The 21,810-nt window shown below is 45.2% G+C and overlaps 1 protein-coding gene across 8 annotated transcripts in view; it reads right to left on the reverse strand.

The window, feature by feature from the left end:
• Positions 1-934: 934 nt before the first annotated feature.
• The window catches only part of HOXB3 (homeobox B3), an 85,005-nt gene continuing 64,129 nt past the window's right edge, over positions 935-21,810 (reverse strand). For 5 of the 8 annotated variants that reach the window (XM_081885637.1, XM_081885639.1, XM_081885638.1 and 2 more), the window contains 3 exons: positions 19,862-19,912; positions 7,373-7,976; positions 935-1,722 (listed from right to left, as the gene is read on the reverse strand). In XM_081885637.1, coding sequence (XP_081741763.1) covers positions 950-1,722; positions 7,373-7,850 — 1,251 coding nt within the window. In that variant the 5' untranslated portion in view covers positions 7,851-7,976; positions 19,862-19,912 and the 3' untranslated portion in view covers positions 935-949. Of the gene's footprint in view, positions 1,723-7,372; positions 7,977-11,422; positions 14,379-14,403; positions 14,467-19,861; positions 19,913-21,810 lie in introns of those variants that run through there. The other 3 variants (XM_081885640.1, XM_081885644.1, XM_081885643.1) reach the window with 3 other exon arrangements.

Consider the following 21,810-nt stretch of genomic DNA (forward strand, 5'->3'; position numbering starts at 1 on the left):
TAAATGCTGTAGCTTGGAAGTCTTGCTGGTCTCAGTGGAACGTCTTTCCAACTGAGGATGCTTAAAATGTAGATTTACTTGGGAGCAGTAAGAGTAATTCTACAGTAAAAGAACTAGGTGGGTGAACTACACCACTTCAAACTGCATATGGGGAATTGCATTTTAAAATGCTCCCTCATTTAAGATAGATACACTCCCTGTATGTAGAAATCTAGCACGTCAGGAATATGTGCTAGTTCACTGCAGGCAGGGTTTTGTTTTAAACTTTTTTGGGGGGGCCACGAGCATTTAATAAAAATGATCCACACACACCCCTGCAGTTTGAAAAGCTACTGTCCAGAACCCTGCCACCTCAGTCTACCCACTGAAGAAAGAAGATTCCTCCCTGAGAAACCTCGCTGAGTTCACAACATTCGATTTAAGTGATGGCCATCAGCTGGACTTAACTGAAACTAGGGTCCTTTAAGGCCCAGTCAAGAGATCTGCTCCCCCCACTCCCCCCCTTTTAACACGAGGGCTCACATTCGAAAGTTGCCAAGGACTTTGTTCTGTATGTGCAGAGTGCATTTTCTCCCACCCCCAGGAAACACGAGCCACTCCTCCACGCACCCCAGTTCTGAGGATGGGATTGGCCGAAAGGTTCCCAAATCAAATGACGTGACCCCTAGAAAGCCAAGCCCCCCCCCCCGATCAACACCGACTCCCGCCTGCTCCTCTTGCAGGGTGTGGGGGACAATAGTAGGCTGGGGCAGAAGGAAGGAAGAGGCAGGAGGTAACCCTTCCGATTTGCAGGGCGCATCTAAAGGGTTTCAACACAAATACTTTTTCTTTGTTTGTTCCTTTAAGATAGAGCGAGAGCTCACCAACACAACCAACAAACCGATCCACCCCACCCACGTCCGAGTTGTCTGTTAACTCCCACCCGCCCACCCGATCTGGCCCCTCCTCATCACAGATGGGTCAGTTTGGGCGCCTCTTGGATTCTACCCTGAGTCGAAGCGTGGTGGGTGGAAAGGTCTGTGTAAGTCGGGTGGGACTCGCAAGGTCCATGGTGCTGGTTGGAGCCCATTTGGGGGGGCCCCCCGTTGTACTCCATGCTGGCTGGCTGGTGATGCTGGAGCGGGTTCAGCCCGTAAAGCGACGGGGCGGAGTTGGGCATGGAGTCCACGTAGTTCCCGCCCACGTAGACGGGGCTGCCTTGCATATTGGGGGGCCCGTATCCGCCTCCCCCGTTACCCTGTAAGACGTGCGGGTCGTACTCCGGCGGCGCCGTGTTGGCGTACTTCTGTTGGGTGGGGCAGCTTTTGATGGGGTTTTGGTAGGCAGTGGGCATGGCGTAGGCATTCTGGTGGGGTTTGCTGAAGGAGGGCGGAGACGGGGCGTCGTAGTTCGAGGTCATGGGGTGCAGGGCGCCCAGGAAGCCCGCCGAGGACTGCATGGCTTGCGGGGGGCTCCCCGTCGGGGATGGGCCCCCGGAAGAGGAGCCCAAACCTTTCGACTTCTGATCCTTCTTGTACTTCATTCTCCGGTTCTGGAACCAGATCTTGATCTGCCTCTCGCTGAGGTTCAACAGGTTGGCCATCTCCACCCGTCGGGGCCGGCACAGGTATCGGTTGAAATGGAATTCCTTCTCCAGCTCGACGAGCTGGGCGCTGGTGTAGGCCGTGCGGGCTCTCTTGGAAGCCGAGTTGCCCGGAGGGCTTTTCTCGCCGCTGCAGCTTTCTGGAGAGGAGGTCGGGAAATGAAATCAGAGATAATTACTTACATGCAGAAAATTGAATGCACAGGCCTCTTAATAAATCCTCCAACAGGCGAGAAGACTTGCAGCCTCCCCTCCTCCTCCCATTTCCCCCACTCCATAATCATGTCATTTATTAAGAGTTCTGTTCTCCAAAGCTGCCCCCTCGCTTTATGAAAATTTGATCATGTCATGCAGAAAAGGAATCCGAGGCTATTTATTTGGGAGTCGATTATTTTGAAGCAGACCCTTTCAAAGGAAATTACGCCTGGCAAGTGGGCAGTGTTTGGAAAGCAAAATTAATCAGGCGCTCCTGTACACAGGCCTGCAGTGTCAGTGTCCTTGTTATTCTGCGTGATTTAAACAAGCCCACAAAAGCACATGCACCCTTCTACATACGTGTGTAAGGCGCAAATGTCAGTATATGCTTGCCAAAGGGCTTCTCTATCTCTCTTACACACACACACACACACACATACACATACACACATTATGCTCAATCTAGTGGGCAGGACTCATCTGCAAGCTTTCTTTCACTGCAATGGAGGTCTATGAACTGCCTGCTGGGTTGTGCTCCATGTGTTCCTACAACCAAAACTGAAATTTGGAACCTCTTTCCTACGCCAAACATTGAATAAATAACAGAGTGCCTCTGAGCATGTGCAGAGGGCCTTTTCCCATCACTAACTAAAACCAACATCAGAGATGGGGGGGAGCTTTCAGGGGCAGGATTCATCCTTTTCATACAGACCAGAATCCCAATACATCTCCTTTTTAAAAGGGTAATGCATTCCTGGGAGGGGGGAGTTTTGCATCTGAGTCCAGTGCTGTGGATTGCAGCCTGGCTGCAGGAAGTAAAATCGAGTGTAAATCAGTGGAGCACAGGCCTAGTTCAATGTAGTGGTAGAATCTTGATGTAATGCAACTACATCAGGTTTTGCAACTGCAGACTGCAGTTTGGAGTGCCATTTATGGTTAATTGCCTTCAAGGAAACTCACTACAGTGGTACCTCGGGTTAAGAACTTAATTCGTTCTGGAGGTCCATTCTTAACCTGAAATTGTTCTTAACCTGAGGTACCACTTTACCTAATGGGGCCTCCCACTGCCGCTGTGCAATTTCTGTTCTCATCCTGAAGCAAAGTTCTTAACCCAAGGTACTATTTCTGGGTTACTGGAATCTATAACCTGAAGCATCTGTAACCCGAGGTACCACTGTACAGGGGAAAAAATGTGTTGAAGGTTCTAGCCCATTCTGTCCATTACTATGCATGAAGATTATGTAAGCAAGCAGTTGCAAAAAAATGCACAAAAATCGCACATTTTCTAAAGTAGGGCAGTCCATTTTACTACCTCAGAAGTACCACCTCATTCTACTGCATGTGTACTTTTCAACTTTTTTTTTTTAGAGAACTGCATATAAGATAAATATACCCAAAGATGTCTGTATCTGTTATTTATATGTGTGTGTGCCTGTACCTCTAAGATATATCTACATGCATGTATTGTGGTTCATTGCTCATTTAGCAACTTAGGTCTATATTGACTACATGATGTTTGTGACATTCACAGGACAATAAATGTGGGGTGCATTATTACTAGAGCAGTCAAGTACCACATTTCCCTGTTTCCTAGAATGGACTCACAGGGGAATGTGGCTCCAGACAGGGAGGACTTCCTGTCATACCTGCTCTGGAGCTTCCTACCCCTGTGTGTGACCAGGTAGATGGGCGTGACCCTAGCTGACCAGATAAAAGGACTGGTCACACAACCATCTCTCTCTTGGACTCTTACTTTCTTACTCTTGGACTCTCACTCTCCTGACTCTTAGCCAGTGCATGACTCAAACGTCACATAGGATGTAGCCCACAAGCAGTAAGTCTGAGATGTAGCTCAGACTTCTTTTTACTGTAACCACAAGATAAAGCCTGGCTTCAGATTACTGCTGTGAACTGGATGTGAGTAAAACGTTATTCTTACTTTTAAAGAAGACTGTGTTGTGTTGTTATTATTTTAAGAGGGAAATAAAGGGGACACATACCACAAACAAGCCAGACTGGATTGCTTAATTAAAGGATTCTAACAAATCATCAACTGGCTTCTAATAAGTTGCACAGGGAATGTGCTCTGCTGTTTACTCACTAGCGTGAGTGAGGAGGGATAATATCAAAACAATATATCCTCTCCTACCTTCCTTAACATTCCCATAGTAAAGAATGCCAACCACTTTTTGAACATTGAGAAGAAAGGTGGAAATGTAATATTTTAAGGGGTATGTTTTATAAATGACAGAAAGATTCTTCTATCATTTACAGTGGTACCTCGGGTTACAGACACTTCAGGTTACAGACTCCGCTAACCCAGAAATAGTACCTCGGGTTAAGAACTTTGCTTCAGGATGAGAACAGAAATCGTGCGGCGGCAGCAGGAGACCCCATTAGCTAAAATGGTACCTCAGGTTAAGAACAGTTTCAGGTTAAGAACGGACCTCCAGAACGGATTAAGTTCTTAACCCGAGGTACCACTGTACTCGGAAGGGGAACAGTAGAAGCTGGGAGAAATTCGTGTGTTCATCATCCAGTGATTGCAACATGGTGTATGAAACAATCTTTGTAGATCAGAAGCTGGGATTTCATATAAACTCATCAAAGGTATTTCCTTTGATGCATTTTCACATTCAGGAGTAAGGCATGCAGTGATGTGTTATCAACTGGTGTGCATGCATGTGGGAATCAGTGAAACTTCGAATGCACTGTGATTTTAAAGAAAGTGGGCTGGATCCACACAAAGTTAGTTGCACATAAAATGCAGACCTAACCTTGTCCACTCAGAAGAAAATCCTATTGAATTAAATGGGGTTTACTCCCAGGTAAGTGGGGTTAGTATTGCAGTCTTACTTCTCATTGAAATCAATGGGAGAAGGTACTCACAACTTACCAAGCTCTTATTGATTTCCATGAGAAATGGGGCATTTACTTAGAACTCCTGAGCGCTTGTCTGTTTCCAGGTAAGTGCATTTCACAGTCAGAAACATCACTTATTTGCTTTGGATTGTTCTGTTTATCATTGGCAACTTGTCTAAGGCAGATCAGCTTCAGAATGCTTGATATCTGCTTGTCTCCTTAAATGCTTTTTCCTTCCGCACAGATGATATAGGCAAATTTCGTCAGCCCCAGAGCCATAGTATAAGATTTACTCATGAATAAAAAGAGGTTGTGAGTTTGCAAACTATGTAACAACCAAAATAATATCGCTTCTTTGTAGGCCCAAATTATACTTCAAATTGGCTTAATTCAGGCAGTAATCCAGTTCTGTGCACTTTGTGCAATGGCAATACTTTGTTTTATACAAATTGTGCACACAAATTGCATGGTATACACTGCACCCATTTCACTACTAGAGCATGTTATGCACAGGAACTTTGTATGGAAAACTGGTTAAGATAGTCCAATAAAACAAATCCTTTTCACTCAGGAAGAGTGGACTGTGTGGTCCAGCATTCTCTTCTCACAGTTGTGGGATATCTAAAATAAGGCAGTCAAAACCAACAACTTCTGATTGCTAGAAAGGCACACAGACAGAGGAAGTTGGATCTCAGAGTCTACAGGAAATTCTCCCTGTGAGAGCCACTCCCACTGTGTCCAGCCAGGTAAAGGGGCACAACCTTCTCTCTCTCTCTCTCTCTCTCTCTCTCTGATCTCTGCTATCTGATCTCTTCCCTTTGATGCTTTATCAGTGACTAGGGATGTAAGACGTGCTGAGTCTGAATCACAGCTCAGATTCCAAGTCTAATCTAAACTATAATATATGTCTGTAGCTACATTTTAAGCCTGCCTCAAGACTGCTACTGTGAAACTGAGTGAGTAAATCTATCTTTACTTACTGTTTTGCATGTTTATTGTTTTAAGAAGAAGAAAGGGGGGAAATAACAGGAAATCCAGTCTGCAGTAAAGCATCCTGAATTACTTAAATTAAAAGGCTAAAGCTAGCTTCCTTATTTTTTGCTGGCAAAGGGATGTACTCTGCCAAACTCACAAAGGATAATATCTAAGAAATATATCCTCTTTTGTTTTCCATACTCATCCCTACAACAGTGGCCAGTCAGATTCCTGTAGGGAACTCACAAGCAGGACAAATGAATCAATTCCCAAATAAGAGCCATATCCTAAGTTTGCTTAGAAGTAGGTTCCACTGAAGTCACTCACACTTCTTTCCAAGTTAATATCCTTAGAATTCTGACATATATATCCTAAGGATGGCATCCAGAGTCATGCAGCTGTTTTGTCCTATATAAAACCTCCTGTCTTTAATACGTCTTTCATCAAAATATCAAGAGAGACAGGGGAAAAAGCCATTTTGCCTGAGTATGGTCCAACAGTAGCCTTTAGCACTGCAACAAATCAGTTACTCTTTGGTTGGTATTAGTGAGCATCCATGCTAAGCCAATGAGATATAAAATGGAGTACATCACACTTCTTGGGCTTTGATGAAAACACATTTTGTCAGGGATAAAAACCAGGCATTGAGCCAATGACAGCCAGACTTTGCAAGGGACCGAGAGTGGGAATGAGATGGCACAACAACAACAACAACAACAACAACAACAACAACAACTCATAGCAAGGAAGAAAGGAAGGCTAGAACCTTTCTCCTCCACCTGCTTTTAATTTCTGTGCAGTTTTAAAAAAACAAGCGCAGAAAACCTTCCAAAATGTTCCTCCCACCTGTAGCCCAAAGTGGCACAACTCTATCTCACACATCTCTCTGCTGCATATGTAGACTAGCCCTGAGTTCAGCAACTGGCATCCATGCGAGCCAATTTCACCTGGCATAGAAGCAGAGTGCTTTCGACCACAGCCTGGTTATCACTGTCACTTGGGTCAGACACTGTGTGTGGTGGCGGCAGTGGAACTAGCCCAGACTGGCTTTAATATCCAGATGACCCTCAAAGCCATGACCTTCTTTGAGAGACTGGAGACCCCATGCAACTTTGTGAGCTATGGACGCATGTAGGCAAAGTAAGTCTCCCTATCCCCTTTCTTTGCTCTTTTGCCTTCCTTGCACACTCCAGAAGCCCATTTCTCATACCACCAACACCTTAATCTACCGGTACTGCTCCTCCTATTGCCTGCCACCCTCACCCCATCCCAGTCTAAGCCTTGAGGCCACTCCCCACTTCTACATCAACTTCCTCCTTCCCGTTCAGGGTCTTTAGCAGGCCTAGCACCACTTTTTGGAGCCACCAATGTCTTGCTCCTCCTCTAGGTCTTAACGTACCCCTGGCTCTTTATATGCCAAGCAGGGACCTTTGCATAATCCCTGCCTTGGCAGTGGCTCACAGTAACCCATTTGGAGCCTGCCATCATCATCGTCGTCATTATTATTATTATTATTTTGTGGCTCTTTGTACAGCTGCAATTAGTTGATGTGGACTCCGAGCCCCTCTCCTTCCAATGGGCCTTGCCCTTTGGATCGCATGCATCAACATATCCTTTCAGCACCCCCACCTTCCTCCAGATAGGAAGTTTTGGACACCGGCCTCCTTCCCTGTCCAGCCTGGCCCCGCTGCGCCCCTGCACCTGTGCGCGCGTGTGTGTCTTTTGCACATTGGTGGTGGATATTCCAAAAGCAGATACCTGCGCTGGGGGAGCTGTTTTTCTGCTTGGAGTTTTGCCTCGACTCTTTCATCCAGGGGAAAATCTGTTTGGCGAGAGCGGCGTTACTAGAGCCCAGGCTGGCTTTGCTGGGGGCGCTTTTGACCCCCCCAGGCTGGCTGTGGTTATTGCTGCTGCCGCCCCCGTTGCTGCTGCTGCTGCTGCTGCTGTTGGTGGCGGTGATGGGATTGGGGGGTGGCGAGACGGGCGGGGGCGGGTGGTGCTCCTGAGGCAGGCTGGGGCGCATGCAGCTCCCGTTCAGGTCTTTCGTTTTGGCCAGAGGGGAGGCGTTGCCGAGGGACTGGAGGGTGCAGGCCGGCCTCTGGTAGTCGTGGTTCTCCACGTGAGCCGCAGGCTGGAAGGGCTGCGGCGGAGGGCCCTCGTAGCCGAACCCATTGGCTCCCTGGTAGGAGTAGCCCCCGAAGAGCGTGGAGGTGTCGTAGTAGGTTGTTTTCTGCATCGCTGGGGCTCCCCGAGGTTCTCGCGCGCTGCTACCAGGCTCTGGCTGACCCCCTCATGGAAGGACATTGGCACCCCCAAGGTCACGTGGTGAGGAGGCCTTCCCCGGTGTCTTTTGCAAGCTGACCTGAAAGGTTAGAAAGGCACACACAATAATACGGCACGGCCTATGAATCCATCTTGGTCATTGAAAAGCCTCGTGACATGAATAGCTCGGGCTGCTGCGCGCGAGGGGAGCGGAGAGCAGATGCTGCCTGGGCGCTCCTGGGCGCGCCTCTCGGCGAGCCCCTTCTCCCCTGGAGCAGCCTCGCCAACTATTCCAGGACAAAACACACAGAGAAGGGGAAAGGGACTCTCAATGCCCGCTTGGATCACTAAAACCGACCCCTGAGCAGTATTGTCCTTTTGTTCTTTCCAATTCTTCAAGAACCATTGCTGAGATAGGGATAGAAATCTTCCAACGGGGGGAGAGATGGTTTCTTATAGGCCATTCAATCTAACTCTCTAAGGTGTGCACATAGGTGCCTGCCTGCATACATAACATTGTCAATATCCACACACACATTCATACAGGAAGAAGTCGACATAGTTCGCCGCGCGCACCCCCACTCGTAAGAAAGCAAGAGAGTCTTGGCTTTCTCCACGCGAATCTCAAGCCCGTCCATTTCCGTGAGCGAAACCTCCGAAAAAGGGGCCCGAGCAGAAATAAAACCCAGCTGGGAAGTAAAAGTCCCATCGGGGCTGACTCCCAGATAAGCAAAATGCAAGTTTGAGATGGGAAGTCACTTGGTAGATCTAAACTGGAAAGGTCTTTTCTGTACCGGTGGTATCATTTTTATATCTATCCACACACACAAACACATTGTATGCATGCAATTATCAAGTTCTTCTAAGGTGAATTCGTATTATAATTTAATATTCTCCTGATATGAGTGTACAAGTATAGATTGGGTACTAGGATTTTTTAAAAAAATCACTGTTACCTTAAAATTGATCAGGATCCATGTTTTTAAATCAACATTTTAAGGTTAAACATAAAACTGAACTCAGCTTCTGACATTCCGCCAAATGGTCCGTCCACTTGCAGCATAAGGCTAGGCATGATTACTCGGAAGTAAGTCTCAGTGTGCTCAAGGGGTTTTACTCCCAGGAAAATGTAAATATAGGAGTGCCGCGTTAGTGCGCTGAATTTAGGGAGCTGTGATGGCTGGGAACATTGTCAGATTTAGAGACCTGTGCTGAATTCTTTGATGCTGGCGCTTTTGATACTGTTTTTCATGTTGTTTTTGCAACTCTCGTTACAGTTTGGAAACAGGCTCTAGAATCCACTCTACCCTGCAAGCCCTTAACAAATCTGGTTCAGTTGCGACTCCCAAGGTGCTAGTCCGGTGTGTGTGTGTGTGTGTGTGTGTGTGTGTGTGTATGTATATATATATATGTATATATCAGCTTCCTTCTATGGCTTCTCATCCTTTCTTTAAACAAAATAAAACACATCCCAGTTTTGCCACCAGGCCATTTGGTTCTCTTGATTTTCTTTCCCTTTAACTTTTATGTTTGGTTTGTCCTCCCTTTATTTAGGGGTGGGAGGGGGAAATTCCTTCCTCAAAAAGAAAAAAAAGGATGTATTCTTCTAAGGAAACATTAATTTTCTCCATGTTGGAAAGGCACAAAAAGGCTAGAATTATTTAATGGGTCAAATAATAAATCAGCAGGAAAAGCACACACACACACACGGAAGGATGAATAAGAGAGAATCCTGTTTCGCTGTGTTCTTGTATTTCATTTCAAATGCCCTTTTTCCCAGTGAGCTACAATCTATTATACTCCCCTACAGAATGAAAAATAATACTGTAGCCCAATATTGGTCAATTCTGACCATAGGAACGCACACACAACAGGAGCAACCTTCCCCCCCTGACTTCCCTACATCTATGCACTTCAAAACCTAAATATAATTCAGACCTCATACCCAACCACATGCCCCACCTCCCTCCTCCTCCACGAACCTCCTCCTCCTCTTCAGTTTATGCCTGTATAAATTCTGCAGTTTGCAGAACAGCAACTCTGAAAGTCTATGTTGTGATCCTTTCGTATGTTCCATGGATTAGACACAACCGTTGCCTTCTAGAAGCAGGCTGTTAAAATATTTGCTATGTATTAACTGGAAAGAATGATAGAGTTGCTGTCTTATTTCAGCTGTTCCTTAGCAGACATAAACACTCGAGTACTCTCATGGCAATAGATTGATTAAAAATAAAGAAGAAACGCAATAATCATTAATTCGATATTAAAAGACTGGGTTCGCTGAAACTGACTAAGCGGTTCAGCCATAACGATAATTTTACTAGGCCTCGCTGGTTTGTTTTGGATTTCTTGGGACTTCTGGAAGGCCTATGAGAAGGCGGAGGCAAATGTCTTCTTCTTTTAAAGGAAGAATTAAACAGTGCATTAAAAATTAATTCCCATTCTACTCTTCTCGAAAAGGAATCCAAAGTGGTCTGAGCGTTCAGTAGCAAAGATTTTTTTCGCCCCTTTTGTATCTCATCTTTCAACACGTCCCAAATGTCGGTCATTTATCTTAGTCGGAGACGGGTGGAATCGTAAATGATTTACTCCAAGGAATTGTTGCTGTAGTTGTTGTTGGGATGTGCGTGTGTTTTAAAAAGCACCCCGAAATCTCCAGCGGAATAATAAATAGGAATAGTGCATTGGAAATTAGTCCTCGAAATCGTAACCCCAGAAGTTCCTTCTCTCTCTCTCGGAAGTTTCGTTTTTATTCCAGGAGAGGAACCTGGATTCTAAATAAAAGCCTCTCTTCTCGGGAACTTTTGCAAGAGAGAGAGATATTTATTTTTTGCAAATTGATTTTTTTTTTTAAAAAAAAGAGTGAATCCAAGAATCTAGAAGCCCGTTAAAGGGTTTGTGACAAGAGCGAAGGGAAGGCCGTGAAGCATGGGAAAATATAGTATTAAAAGCTCCCTTTAACCTCCATGTTGGAAAAAGAATTCTAAAATTCGCAGTCCTACTCTGGTTATGCGAGAGAACCGGAGAGCCTTTCTCCTTAGGGTGCATTTCTCCATAGTAGGGCAAAGGCAATAAATAATAATAATAATAATAATAATAATAATAATAATAATAATAATAATAATAATAATAATAATCTGGGGTTCCGGACAACTCTCCAGTTCACAGCAAATTGTTCACTACATTTAGAGCTTTCCCCCTTGAAAAATTAAAGGGGGGGAATCCTCCACCACGTCAAAGAGAGAGAAAGAAAGCGTTCTAGATGAAAAGGCGAAGGAGAAAGGGGGAGGAAAATAGAAGGGGGAGAATAGCAAAAAGAGGGGGGAAAGGGGGGTAGAAAGAAGGGGAGGGAAGGAGGGGGGAAGAAGAAGAAGAGAGAGAGGGTGAGAGTGAGAGAGAGGAGAGAGAGAGAGAGAGACGCTGCGTGGAAGGAAGCTTAAAGCTTGTGAACTCTTCATGAACCGCGATGCGAGTCATACAGCTATAAATCATGGAGACACGGTCTCCGCCATTCACAAACTGATAGCCTATTTCGGTCCACCTTACCTTAGCCTCTGACGAGAGCAGCGCGGCGAGCAGACATAATATATTTTCGCAGCCAGCAAGCAACGCAATCAATAAGCGAGGAGAGCTCCCCCCATTCCTCTCCCGTGCTGGTTTTTTTTTTTTTTTTAATGTTCAAGGAATATCTAGAGAGAGAAATCCGGTCATAACGCCAAAAGGAGGGGGGACATCTCTATAGGAGCTTACGGTGAGGGATGCTCGGGTCCTCTCTCTCTCTCTCTCTCTCTCTCGCCTCTCTCTCTCTTTCTCAATCCGTTTGGGGAGGAGTGCGGGGGGGGGAAGGTGAGAAGAGGTAGGAACCACAAGATGCTAGACAGCCTTCCAAAGATGTATAGGGAATCCTTTGATTGTGGCTGCCCTATAGTCTTGGTACGCCCTGTTCACGGTTAACAATGGCCTCTGGCTTAACAGCAGAAGGCAAGAGAGAGGGAGAGAGGGAGAGAGAGGGGGAGAGAGAGAGAGAAAGAGAGAGAGAGAGAGAGAGAGAGAGAGAGAGAGAGAGAGAGAGAGAGAGAGAGAGAGGGTACAGAGGAGGGGGAAACAGAAAGAATAGCTGACATGAAATCCTCGACAAGGAATGCTTAGACTGAGATTTAAATGACATAATAATAACATCCAGTTATTATTTTTGTTAAACCGGGCAATTTAAAACAAGAAAGCTCGGGAGGGGGAGGGGTTGAGGAGGGATTCAGGGGAGAGAGATGTAGAGATTTCGTTTCTGGGGGCGGGGGGAACGGAGGGGTGGTTTTTTCCCCCCTTCTCCCTCCTGCTTTGGGAGGGCTTGGGCAAACGCCAAGGTTGCTTCCTGACGGCGTCAGGAGTGGAAAGGAAATATGCAAATAGAGAGGTGGCGGGCAGAGGCCTAGCAGGATAGCAAAAGCTGTATTGATTCACGTGCTTCGCAATTAGGTGTCAAGTTATGCTAATAAATCTTTGGAACAGAGGCAGATTTTCTTTCTTTCTTTCTTTCTTTCTTTCTTTCTTTCTTTCTTTCTTTCTTTCTTTCTTTCTTTCTTTCTTTCTTTCTTTCTTTCTTTCTCTGTCTCTCCCCCCCCCCCATTTCCTTCAGCAGAGCAAGCGGGGGATAACTCTCTCAGGCCACCATTATACCCCTCCCTGGACAAAATGGATTGCACAACCCTCCGATATGACTTAATTATTATGACAAGCATATGCGGGGAGGGGGAGGGAGACGCGGCGAAAGAAAGGAGCATTTTAAAAACAGCAAAACAAACAACAGCTCTTGAGAACATCTCCCTGAAAAGTTTTACAAACCTTCTGGGCGATATGAAAGGGAAAGTTTTAGAAAGTTAATACGTATACTTAACCTGGTTGAGTGCTATTGGTTCCCTGAATGCTCACGTTGTGTAGGCATTATGGGTCACATTCGAGCACGTCAGACTCGGAGCAGACCTGCTGAAATCTTCAATTAGTAAAAGTCCATTGGTGTCAATAGGTCTACTCTGAGTATGGCTTAGTCAGATGCCACCCATAATGCAAGCGTTCACACATAGGAAGGAAGAAGAAAGACTGACTGATCTACATTTCCGGCACCTCTCATCGTGTTATGCTCAACATTTGGGATTCGAAGTTTCATTCGGTTTATTGGGATTTACTTGCAAGCGACTGTGATTGGGGCAGGAATGTGATAAGTTCACCTGACACAGGGAAGTTATTTAACATTAGATAGATGATAGATAGATAGATAGATAGATAGATAGATAGATGACGTCTCTTTAAGTCACTCAAGATTTATGACCCCCTTCCCTGCTCATAACACAAGGAGCTTTGCTTGCCAAGACAAAAAACGTATTCGCTCTGCTTTTGCTGCTGACCTGAAAGGCAGCTGCCTCTACAAACTGAGTGTGGGAGGAAGAAGTTGAGGTGTCTGCACATTTTTGGGTGCGTGCGTGCGAGGCAGAGGAAGAAGGGAAAAGGAGATCTATTGTTATTCTCTCCCCCTCCTTCTTTTTGCACCTCTACCTTGAAGGGGGTAATTGCTGAATCAAGGGGAAACTGGCATTCAGAAAGGGAGTGGACTCTGGAATTGGCTCATTCCTTTCTTGGGATGTTCTTAGTGCTCCCCATCTTTGATAATGGTTCTGTTTCGGAAAAAAACTTTTTCACTTAACTTTTCAGACCTAACTTTGTCTCTCATGCCTGAAATTGCAAGTGACTTTATCCACCCGGACAATGTTACCTTATTCCTGTCCACTTTGGCTTTTTTTATGAGTTATGAAAAGAAATCCTAGATCTGCATGCCATGGTGGGCTATTTTCTGCTTTGGAAGACCATCCTGAGATTGGACGCTCAACTGAACCATGATATTCAAGAAGAACTTCACTGGCAAAACACGTCCTGTGGAATTCTCCGGGTGAAACTTAGAAGTCTGCTGCTGGACAATAAGTAGTGCCTCCACGTATGGTAAACATAACTTTCAGAAGGGGCAAGCACTTTTATTGGCATAAACACTCCCTTTCTTTTCTTTTCTTTTTCTTTTAAAAAAACGAATTGGTAGCATTGTGTGAGTATTTAATACTGTCTTTTTGAATTTCCATGTCTACTGTCCTTTTAGTCCTTCCAAGACTAAGTCCCATGCGTATATACCTGGGAGTAAAATCCGTTGAATTCAGTGTGGGTTATATCCGAGAAGTATTGCTCTATATAAGGCTGAAATTAAACGCTAGGGAGTAAGTCCCATTGAACATACCAGGTCGTGTCCTTCTGACTTGCATACTGAGGACTACGATGCATGGAATAGAGGCTCAAAACAAGACCAGGGTAGAAAGCAAATCGATTAACTGCAGAATGTAAAGTATCAAACTTTCTGTTTAAAAAAGGGGGAGAGAGAGGCCTTGAATAAATCCTTAAGGTCTTTCTGAAACTGGCATGAGATAGGGGCTGCCGGTGGTGCACTTTAGGCGGGACCCACAATAAGTCAGTGGTGTTTTCTTAAAACTCACCAGTTCCTAGGCTGCTGGTCCTGAAGGTATAATGGAGAAGTACAGTTTGAAAAAGAAGGGGACCTGTTTAAAAGAGAGAACAAGAGAAGGAGAGGGAGAGAGACACATACAGAGAGAGGGGAAAGGGGGGGCGTGTTGGACTGTTTAGTAAAAGTCTAGAACGTAAAAACAGATAAGTTTGGAACAGGAGGCAAATAAATCACTTTGGGTAAAAAATAGCCTTCTCCGTTCCATAATACCACTGTCCAAACACTCCTACCGAAGATTCGCCAACAGGACCCAGGTCTTTACCACCGTCGTTCGCTCACTTTAAAAGTTGCCAGCTAACATGTGTGTGCTGGGAGTCAACCGAAGTTAAAGATGATGCATGGACACAGGAGAGCCATACTATAGGCGCGCGAGCACGCATTTAGGAGGCATTTCGTTCCGAATATTTCCTTGCAGGCTGGACTGAGAGAGGGTTCTCTTGCCCGATTGGGGAGAGGGTGTTGTTAGCAAGAGGCTTTTGATGTTCTCTAACGTTGTTAGGGTACGGTTTCCCGCGGTTGGGGGGTGGGTGGGGAGTTAACGGGTTTATTTTTTCCTGTTGGTGAACTTAATGTCTTTCGATTAAAATAACAGGAATAATCTAACAAAGGAGGAATATCCAGATCCATTATTTTATTTCTTATATGCTTAGCACGTCGTGGTTTTTAAACTTTGGCAGTATATTCGCGAGGGGCCGGGTCTGAGAGAAGGGAGAAGCAACCCCAGTTCATTTACCTGCAAGTAAGCCTCGCTTATTTTCAAACGAGTGCGTGTGTACACAACACACACACACACAGGTCCTTCTGGGTCTTTGAGTCTTTGCAATAGGGCATACACGAACCCAACGCATATAAACAGGGGCTATTGCTCTCAAGTTAAAGCCTGCCAGAGATCCCAACTTTAATCCCACCGAGGTCTAGTAAGATTCAGAAGGGTAGTCAGATGGTGTCTGGCATTCTCATGTGTAGGCGAACAAAATGGGCCGAAGGAGAAAGCGAATTCGCCAAACAATTAACCGAGGATTTGTAGAAGGCGAACTGCTTTGAGATTTATCACTGAAGCTTGGGTAAGGTTTTGGTTTAGGGGGGAAAACGAGAGGGAGGGAGAGGGAGAGATCATTTAAAAATATTTTCGTTTGGGGAAACATTCCTTGGCTCTAATAACCCGGTTTTCCGTTCTGAATGCTAATATTATTAATCTGCAATAAAAACGTCCGCTAACCACACACCAACACTCCCCGAACGGTATCCCTGCATGTCGCAGAACCTCTGGAATATAAATCACGCCCGGGAGGCCCCAGCTGCCCCCATCTCAATTCTGCGGCCTTTGGCAATAATTCCAGCTTCATTCCGCCTGCTTCTTGTTGTTCCTAGAGGCGCCCGCCCCTATGAACGGCCACCGAGCTGGCACCGGGCCACTTATACCACTTGCAATCATCGGTGTGCTATTTCTGGCTCTGAGTTTAAATTATTCGTTCTTTGCATCATAAATAAAGTTGTTGCTTTTTTGTTTGTTTTGTTTCATTGTGAAGTGTTTCTATATGTGAGAAGTCTAGCAGCTAATAATAATAATAATAATAATAATAATAATAATATTCTCACGCTTTTAGAACTCAGTGAATAAACCTAGTGGCAGCAAAATGAGGCCAAAGCAAATGAAGGCAGCTTACTAAAACGATTTCTGCTAACCTGCTACTGCTGCCGTAGTTCATTAACTACAGTTTGCACGTTCAGCTGCGAGTCATCCAGTTTTGCCTTAGTATGACGATAAGACAGTGAGTAGCATAAAATGCACGTGTGAAGTGGTCCTGAGCACCTTCAGGGAGATGCTATTCCCATCTTTTTAAATCTCGACTGCTAGCTTTTGGAGGGCAGGGGTAGTGCGCCAGGGAGGTGGGTCACCAAGACAGCCCCATAACTGGTGTTAGCCGTTGGATAGGGGGCAGAAGTGCAGCAATCCAAGTCTAAAAGACATAAAATCCTACAGGAAAGGGGAAAATGCCTTCAGGAAGGATAAAACTTCCTCCCCACACACCAAAATCCGTCTATTTTAATGGGGTAAAGTTTCTGCCCAGTACCCACCAAAAAGATGAAAAAGCAGTAAAAAGACAGAAACCTCTCCCATTCTAGTGTTTGGTAGTGTTTTCTGGTCGTCTTTATGTATTTTCTTAAACATAAGGTTTTCTATGTGGCCTGATGGCATTACTTAATACTGTTGTTATTTATTGCAGAAATACTGTTTTGTCTGTCCATCTGTCTATCCATCCATCCATCCATCCATTACGTTTTTATCTTCCCTTTCTGCTGTGGAAATCAAGGCTACCAGTAGTGGTAGCACATTATGGAATAGGGGCAGGTAACCTCAGACCTTAGGTGGCCCTCTAGATATCTTTACCTGGCCCTTGAGGCTCTCCCCAGGCCACAGCCATCTCTACAGCCCTGCCTGCCACCCTCCTCAAGTATTCTTGCCTGGCTGGAATGTATTATGGAACTCTGATAATGGCTCTTGCTCGCCTTGATGGAGGATGAATAAGGGTGAGAGAATGTGTGTAGAAATCAGACATCAACACAAAGGTAACATTTGCATTCATTGCTCCACCCACATTTGTCTCTGGCCCCTCCCAGTACTGGCATGTGGCCTCTGGTTGCCCAGAAGCCAATGAAAGATGTGGACTGAAAAATCTTTCCCAAAGCTGTTGTAGGACGAGAAATCTTTATATGGGTCCTTTTGTATAGAAATTCTCTAGAAACCTTGTTTATTTTATTTAACACCAGTGATGCTTCACTGTAGCTATAGTTGTTTTTAATCTATCTATCCATGGAGTCATCTATGGAATGCATATTTGTGCTTATGGCTCTAAAACTTTGTATAAGTTATATAGACATAGAGCTTCCTGATGGAGGGTTGGGTAAAACCTGTTGTTTATGGCCCAACTATTAGGGAAAGCGAGGTAACTGCCCCAGACAGTTGATTTTGGGTGTCACAAAAGGGCATCAGATTGTTAGTCATGTTATATATTGTTATTGGGTTCTTTTTGTTAGTACTTTCACTGTCTGGGAGTTTTTGTTCTTCCTCTTCTTCTTTTTTACTTCAGCTGCCAAAACACCCTGACCAATCTTGGGTACCTGACGGGGGGAGGTGATTGCGGGAAGTAGTGCTATTTGCTGTTATACCTCAGGCGGCAAAATATATTGAGCAAACCCTATTGTTCTGCCATAAGTGCACAGGGAAATGTTCCCCGGAAGCCAGCAGTACTTACTACAATATTTATCTGTTTTTGTTTTTGTTTTAGGGATTTGTATCCTAAGATGTCTTCCCTTGTTACATCGGAGCAGGATTAAGAGAACTTCAGTTCTAAAGAACTTGGTTTGGGTGCAAGTGCATCTGACTTCAGGAAATGCACATCCAAATAAGTGTGTGGTTAACATTCTCCCTCCTCCTCCTTAATCCTCTCATAGCCACACGTGCACGCAAACTCTACCCATGCCGCGACTCAGGATAAACCAGCATCTCTCTATCCGATTGTTTCCCTTGATGGATTGTAACTCTTTCTCCCCCACGACCTTTGGTTTAGAAGCCTAATAACTCACCGGATTAATGGTCAATCAACGGAAGTAGCTTTAAATTGCCTCCAAAGTATAAAACATAAACAACAACACCAGCCAAAAGGGGGAAGGAAAGAGAGACCCCCCCACAATCCCAGTCTGTTTTGTGCTCCACCCTCTGGGGGGGCACTTTGTCTTGTGTAAGTGGTCCCTGGGTCTTGTTCTGCAGTTGGGGCGGCTGGAGAGGGGAGGCGTGGGCGCGCTTGACTAGTAGGGAACAGTCCAGCACATATTTTAAAAGGAGGAAGATCAGAGAACCTGAGTAACTTTCCCGAAGCAGAAACGTGCATCTGGATTTCCATGGAAACTACATTTTCAAGGGGATTTGCTACCAGGGAACGTGTTTCGTATCAAATGCGAGGGCTTTCTTGTCTAAGTACAGGGACAACCTGACCACAAGCTGATTCTGAATGCTATTTACTGCTAAGGCTGCAATCCTATGCGGTTACCTGAAAGTAAGAGCCACTGGACACCGTAGGACCTACTTCACATGAAGTGTTCGTGTGGGCGGGACCTTGAGATACTAGGCAGCTGACCTCTTGCATTGTCTTTCTTTCGAATTGTGAAATAAAGGACTGAACCATACTTTCACGACGTGACCATTTTCAAATTTCTCTTTCTGTGTTTTCTTTAAAAACTTAGACCTCGCACCTTACTGTTCCCACCTGATTAACTTCACGCTGGCAAACTTATTAGGTTCTTGCTACCGAGTTTTACTACTTGGATCGATGTGTTCCGGGGAAAAAGGAGAAACAACCCGGAAGGAGGAAAAGGGGAGAATGGATGGCATTCAATGAAGCTTTACTTAGAGTAGTCCCATTAAAAGTAATGGGCCTAACTTGGTCATACCCCTTAATTTCCATGGACGTCCTCTGAGTAAAACTTAGTTGAGTAGCAACCAATCTTCTTTGCAGCTTCCATACGCGACACCCTGCGGTCCCTCCTTCACCCTCCTCCTCCTCTCCCCCCCCCATTCAAATTTTCAGCGTTGTTATCTCTTCCTGGCCGGAGATAACCGTGGGAGCAGGCAGAAGCACTTCCTGGTTTACTAGAAAGCTGCTCTGAGCTGGCGTGGAGGAGGTCCAGTTCGACACCCACGCTCGACCTCTTAATAGCAGCGTCAATTGGGAGAAAATAGCGCTTCCCTGGGAGCCCGTGTAGCGTTTTTGAAAACCTTACTTCCGCATAATTTCTGCAGAACGTCATTCAGGGCAGATAAAACTTGATTAGCTCCTCAGCAACGCTACAATTTTAGTCGTGCTTACTAGGAAAGGCCAATTGAATTCAGTATGACTTACTTCCACGTAAACATATTTAAGGCCTTGGCTATTTTTCCTAGCTGGGAAGTGGATTGTGTGGTGGATGGGGACTAAAGTGAAGACTCCACCCCTCTTCATTGATTTACCGCGCAATCCTATGCATGTTTACTTCAGCAAATTCCCACTGATTTCAGTGGTCCAAAGGAAGAGGGTATATCAGATTGCAGCTTCAAGCAGGTGATAAATGTAATGAAGATAGTTTGCTTGCTGGTGGAGCGGGTGGCGTCGTCAATAAGTTTCAGATAATCTCTCTTTTGGCATGAAAATACACTATTCAGAGTCATGCATGCAAAAAGGGAGAGGAAACGGGTGAGAAAACAGATTCCTATTCATGCGCATCACTTCTTCTATCCTTCAGCCTTTGGGGCTTTTTTGGAGGTCAGTGGCCTGGAGAGAGCAGACCCTGATCTCAGCAGCAGAAAGAGGATTTCACCCCGTTAAAGAAAAGCGGCGGAGCCAAGCTATAATTCTCTCAGTTCACAACTTTTAAATTTAGAATCCACTTACTTCTGTCTGGGAAGGAAGATGACGATTGGATACCACAGAGCGAAACTGCGCCTACAAGAAAAGAGAAAGGGAAATATTTTCAGGCAAGGCGAGGGCTTCCCTTCTGAGGCTGCAGCTAGCTATTCTTATATTGGAAACTTGCCAAATGGCAAAAAAAGGCAGGCGCAGGCAAATACCCGAGTTCTAGTCAAACTTTATGGAGTGGAGTGTCCCCCCCTCCCCTTTCCTTCTCTTCGAGTTCCGTCATAACATCATAAAGTTCGAGAAGGGGGTGGGAGTTAAAATATATAACCACAACAAGCGGAGTCATCTACCATCACTAACTTTGGGCGGGGGAGCGGGAGGAGCGAAAAGAGGGACACAATCCTCCTTGGCATTTTGGTTCTGCTTCATACACAAGGAGGTACAGAATGGCTGACTGTATGGTAGCAGATATTGCTAAGAATCTGCTGTCAGAGACTGCGCAATGTGGGTGTTCTGTGAAGCGCTCAGCACACTATTGGAGCTTGTAATTGCCCAGCAGCCGCGGTCCTGGAAGGTGCCATGAATGGTAATAAACAGGTTTACATAATTAATAGGCAGGAAAAGACTGAAAGGGTAGGATGGAATGAGAGAGACAGGCAGAGAGAACAGATAAGCACTCCTCTCCTATACAGTGGTACCTTGGGTTACATACGCTTCAGGTTACACACTCCGCTAACCCAGAAATAGTGCTTCAGGTTAAGAACTTTGCTTCAGGATGAGAACAGAAATCGTGCTCCAGCGGCGCGGCGGCAGCAGGAGGCCCCATTAGCTAAAGTGGTGCTTCAGGTTAAGAACAGTTTCAGGTTAAGAACGGACCTCCAGAACGAATTAAGTACTTAACCTGAGGTTCCACTGTACAGGGATAACCTATTGGTCTCCAGCCATTTACTCTAAAAGCATCTCTTTGCATTGAAAGACACCATCTCAAACCCGTTTGAAGGTGGCTGTCTGCTCTTTTTATCCCAAAGTAGTTTCTTCCTGCTTGCACCCCCGTCTCTGTTTGGGGATACCAGCCATCTCCATGGAGCTAAGTTGCAGTACAATTAGTGGGATTGATTCCACGTAGAGGCGTGTAGGATTGGGAATGCCATTCCGTGGCGTTTTCTTCATCCACCCTTAGATATATTAGGTTTCACATATTAACCAGCCGTTTCCTTGTCCCGTTTCCTGCTTTACTGAAACCCTCCAAGGCTCTTTGATCTATGGCATTCATCAGCATACCTAAAGGCTAATTGGGACTTAGGCATCCATAACAGACGGGCATAGAGCTGAAGCCTAGAGTTAATTTTTAATTGCAAGATGAAGAATTGTGAAAGCGGCCAATGTTTAACAGGCCCTCAAAAGCAGTATTGTGGGGCATGACTTAGAGCTGTGGTTTTAAGTCATTTCATGGGATGGGGACGTGCTTGCAGATCTACTTGTAAACGCAAGGACTTGACACATTCAAAAATGCGTTTTGGAAATTCGCAATCATTATATTATAAACTATGGGCCAAATAGCCTTCTCTCTCTCGTTGGCTCTCCAATTCCCAAACAGGTAGGTAGCATGATGAATAGCTGATATGGAACCACCATCCTTGCTCTTTCTGAAGACAGACGTTTCCGATCTGGTGGGTTATCGGAGGCAAGTGGTTTGGTATTTGGTACTGCATTCATTAAAATCTGACCACAGTCTAGATAGATCCTCAGTGCTGTAATGGAACCTTGCTGAAGTCCAAGAGGCTCCTTGTGGTTCTTTGGCACGTCGCTACCTAAACTGTCCTAATTAAGATAATTAAAATAACAACAGCAACCCAACATGATTCCCATAGAAGTTGCCCAGAGAATGCCAACTGAGTTTGTTTTCGAACTGGTGGAAAACAACATCTGAATTAAAGAAGCAGCCACTCCATTAATATCAATTTCCTTCAATGAAAACTTTGGTT

The sequence above is a fragment of the Podarcis melisellensis genome, assembly GCF_964234715.1.
Source record: "Podarcis melisellensis genome assembly, chromosome: 13".
Classification (NCBI taxonomy): domain Eukaryota; kingdom Metazoa; phylum Chordata; class Lepidosauria; order Squamata; family Lacertidae; genus Podarcis; species Podarcis melisellensis.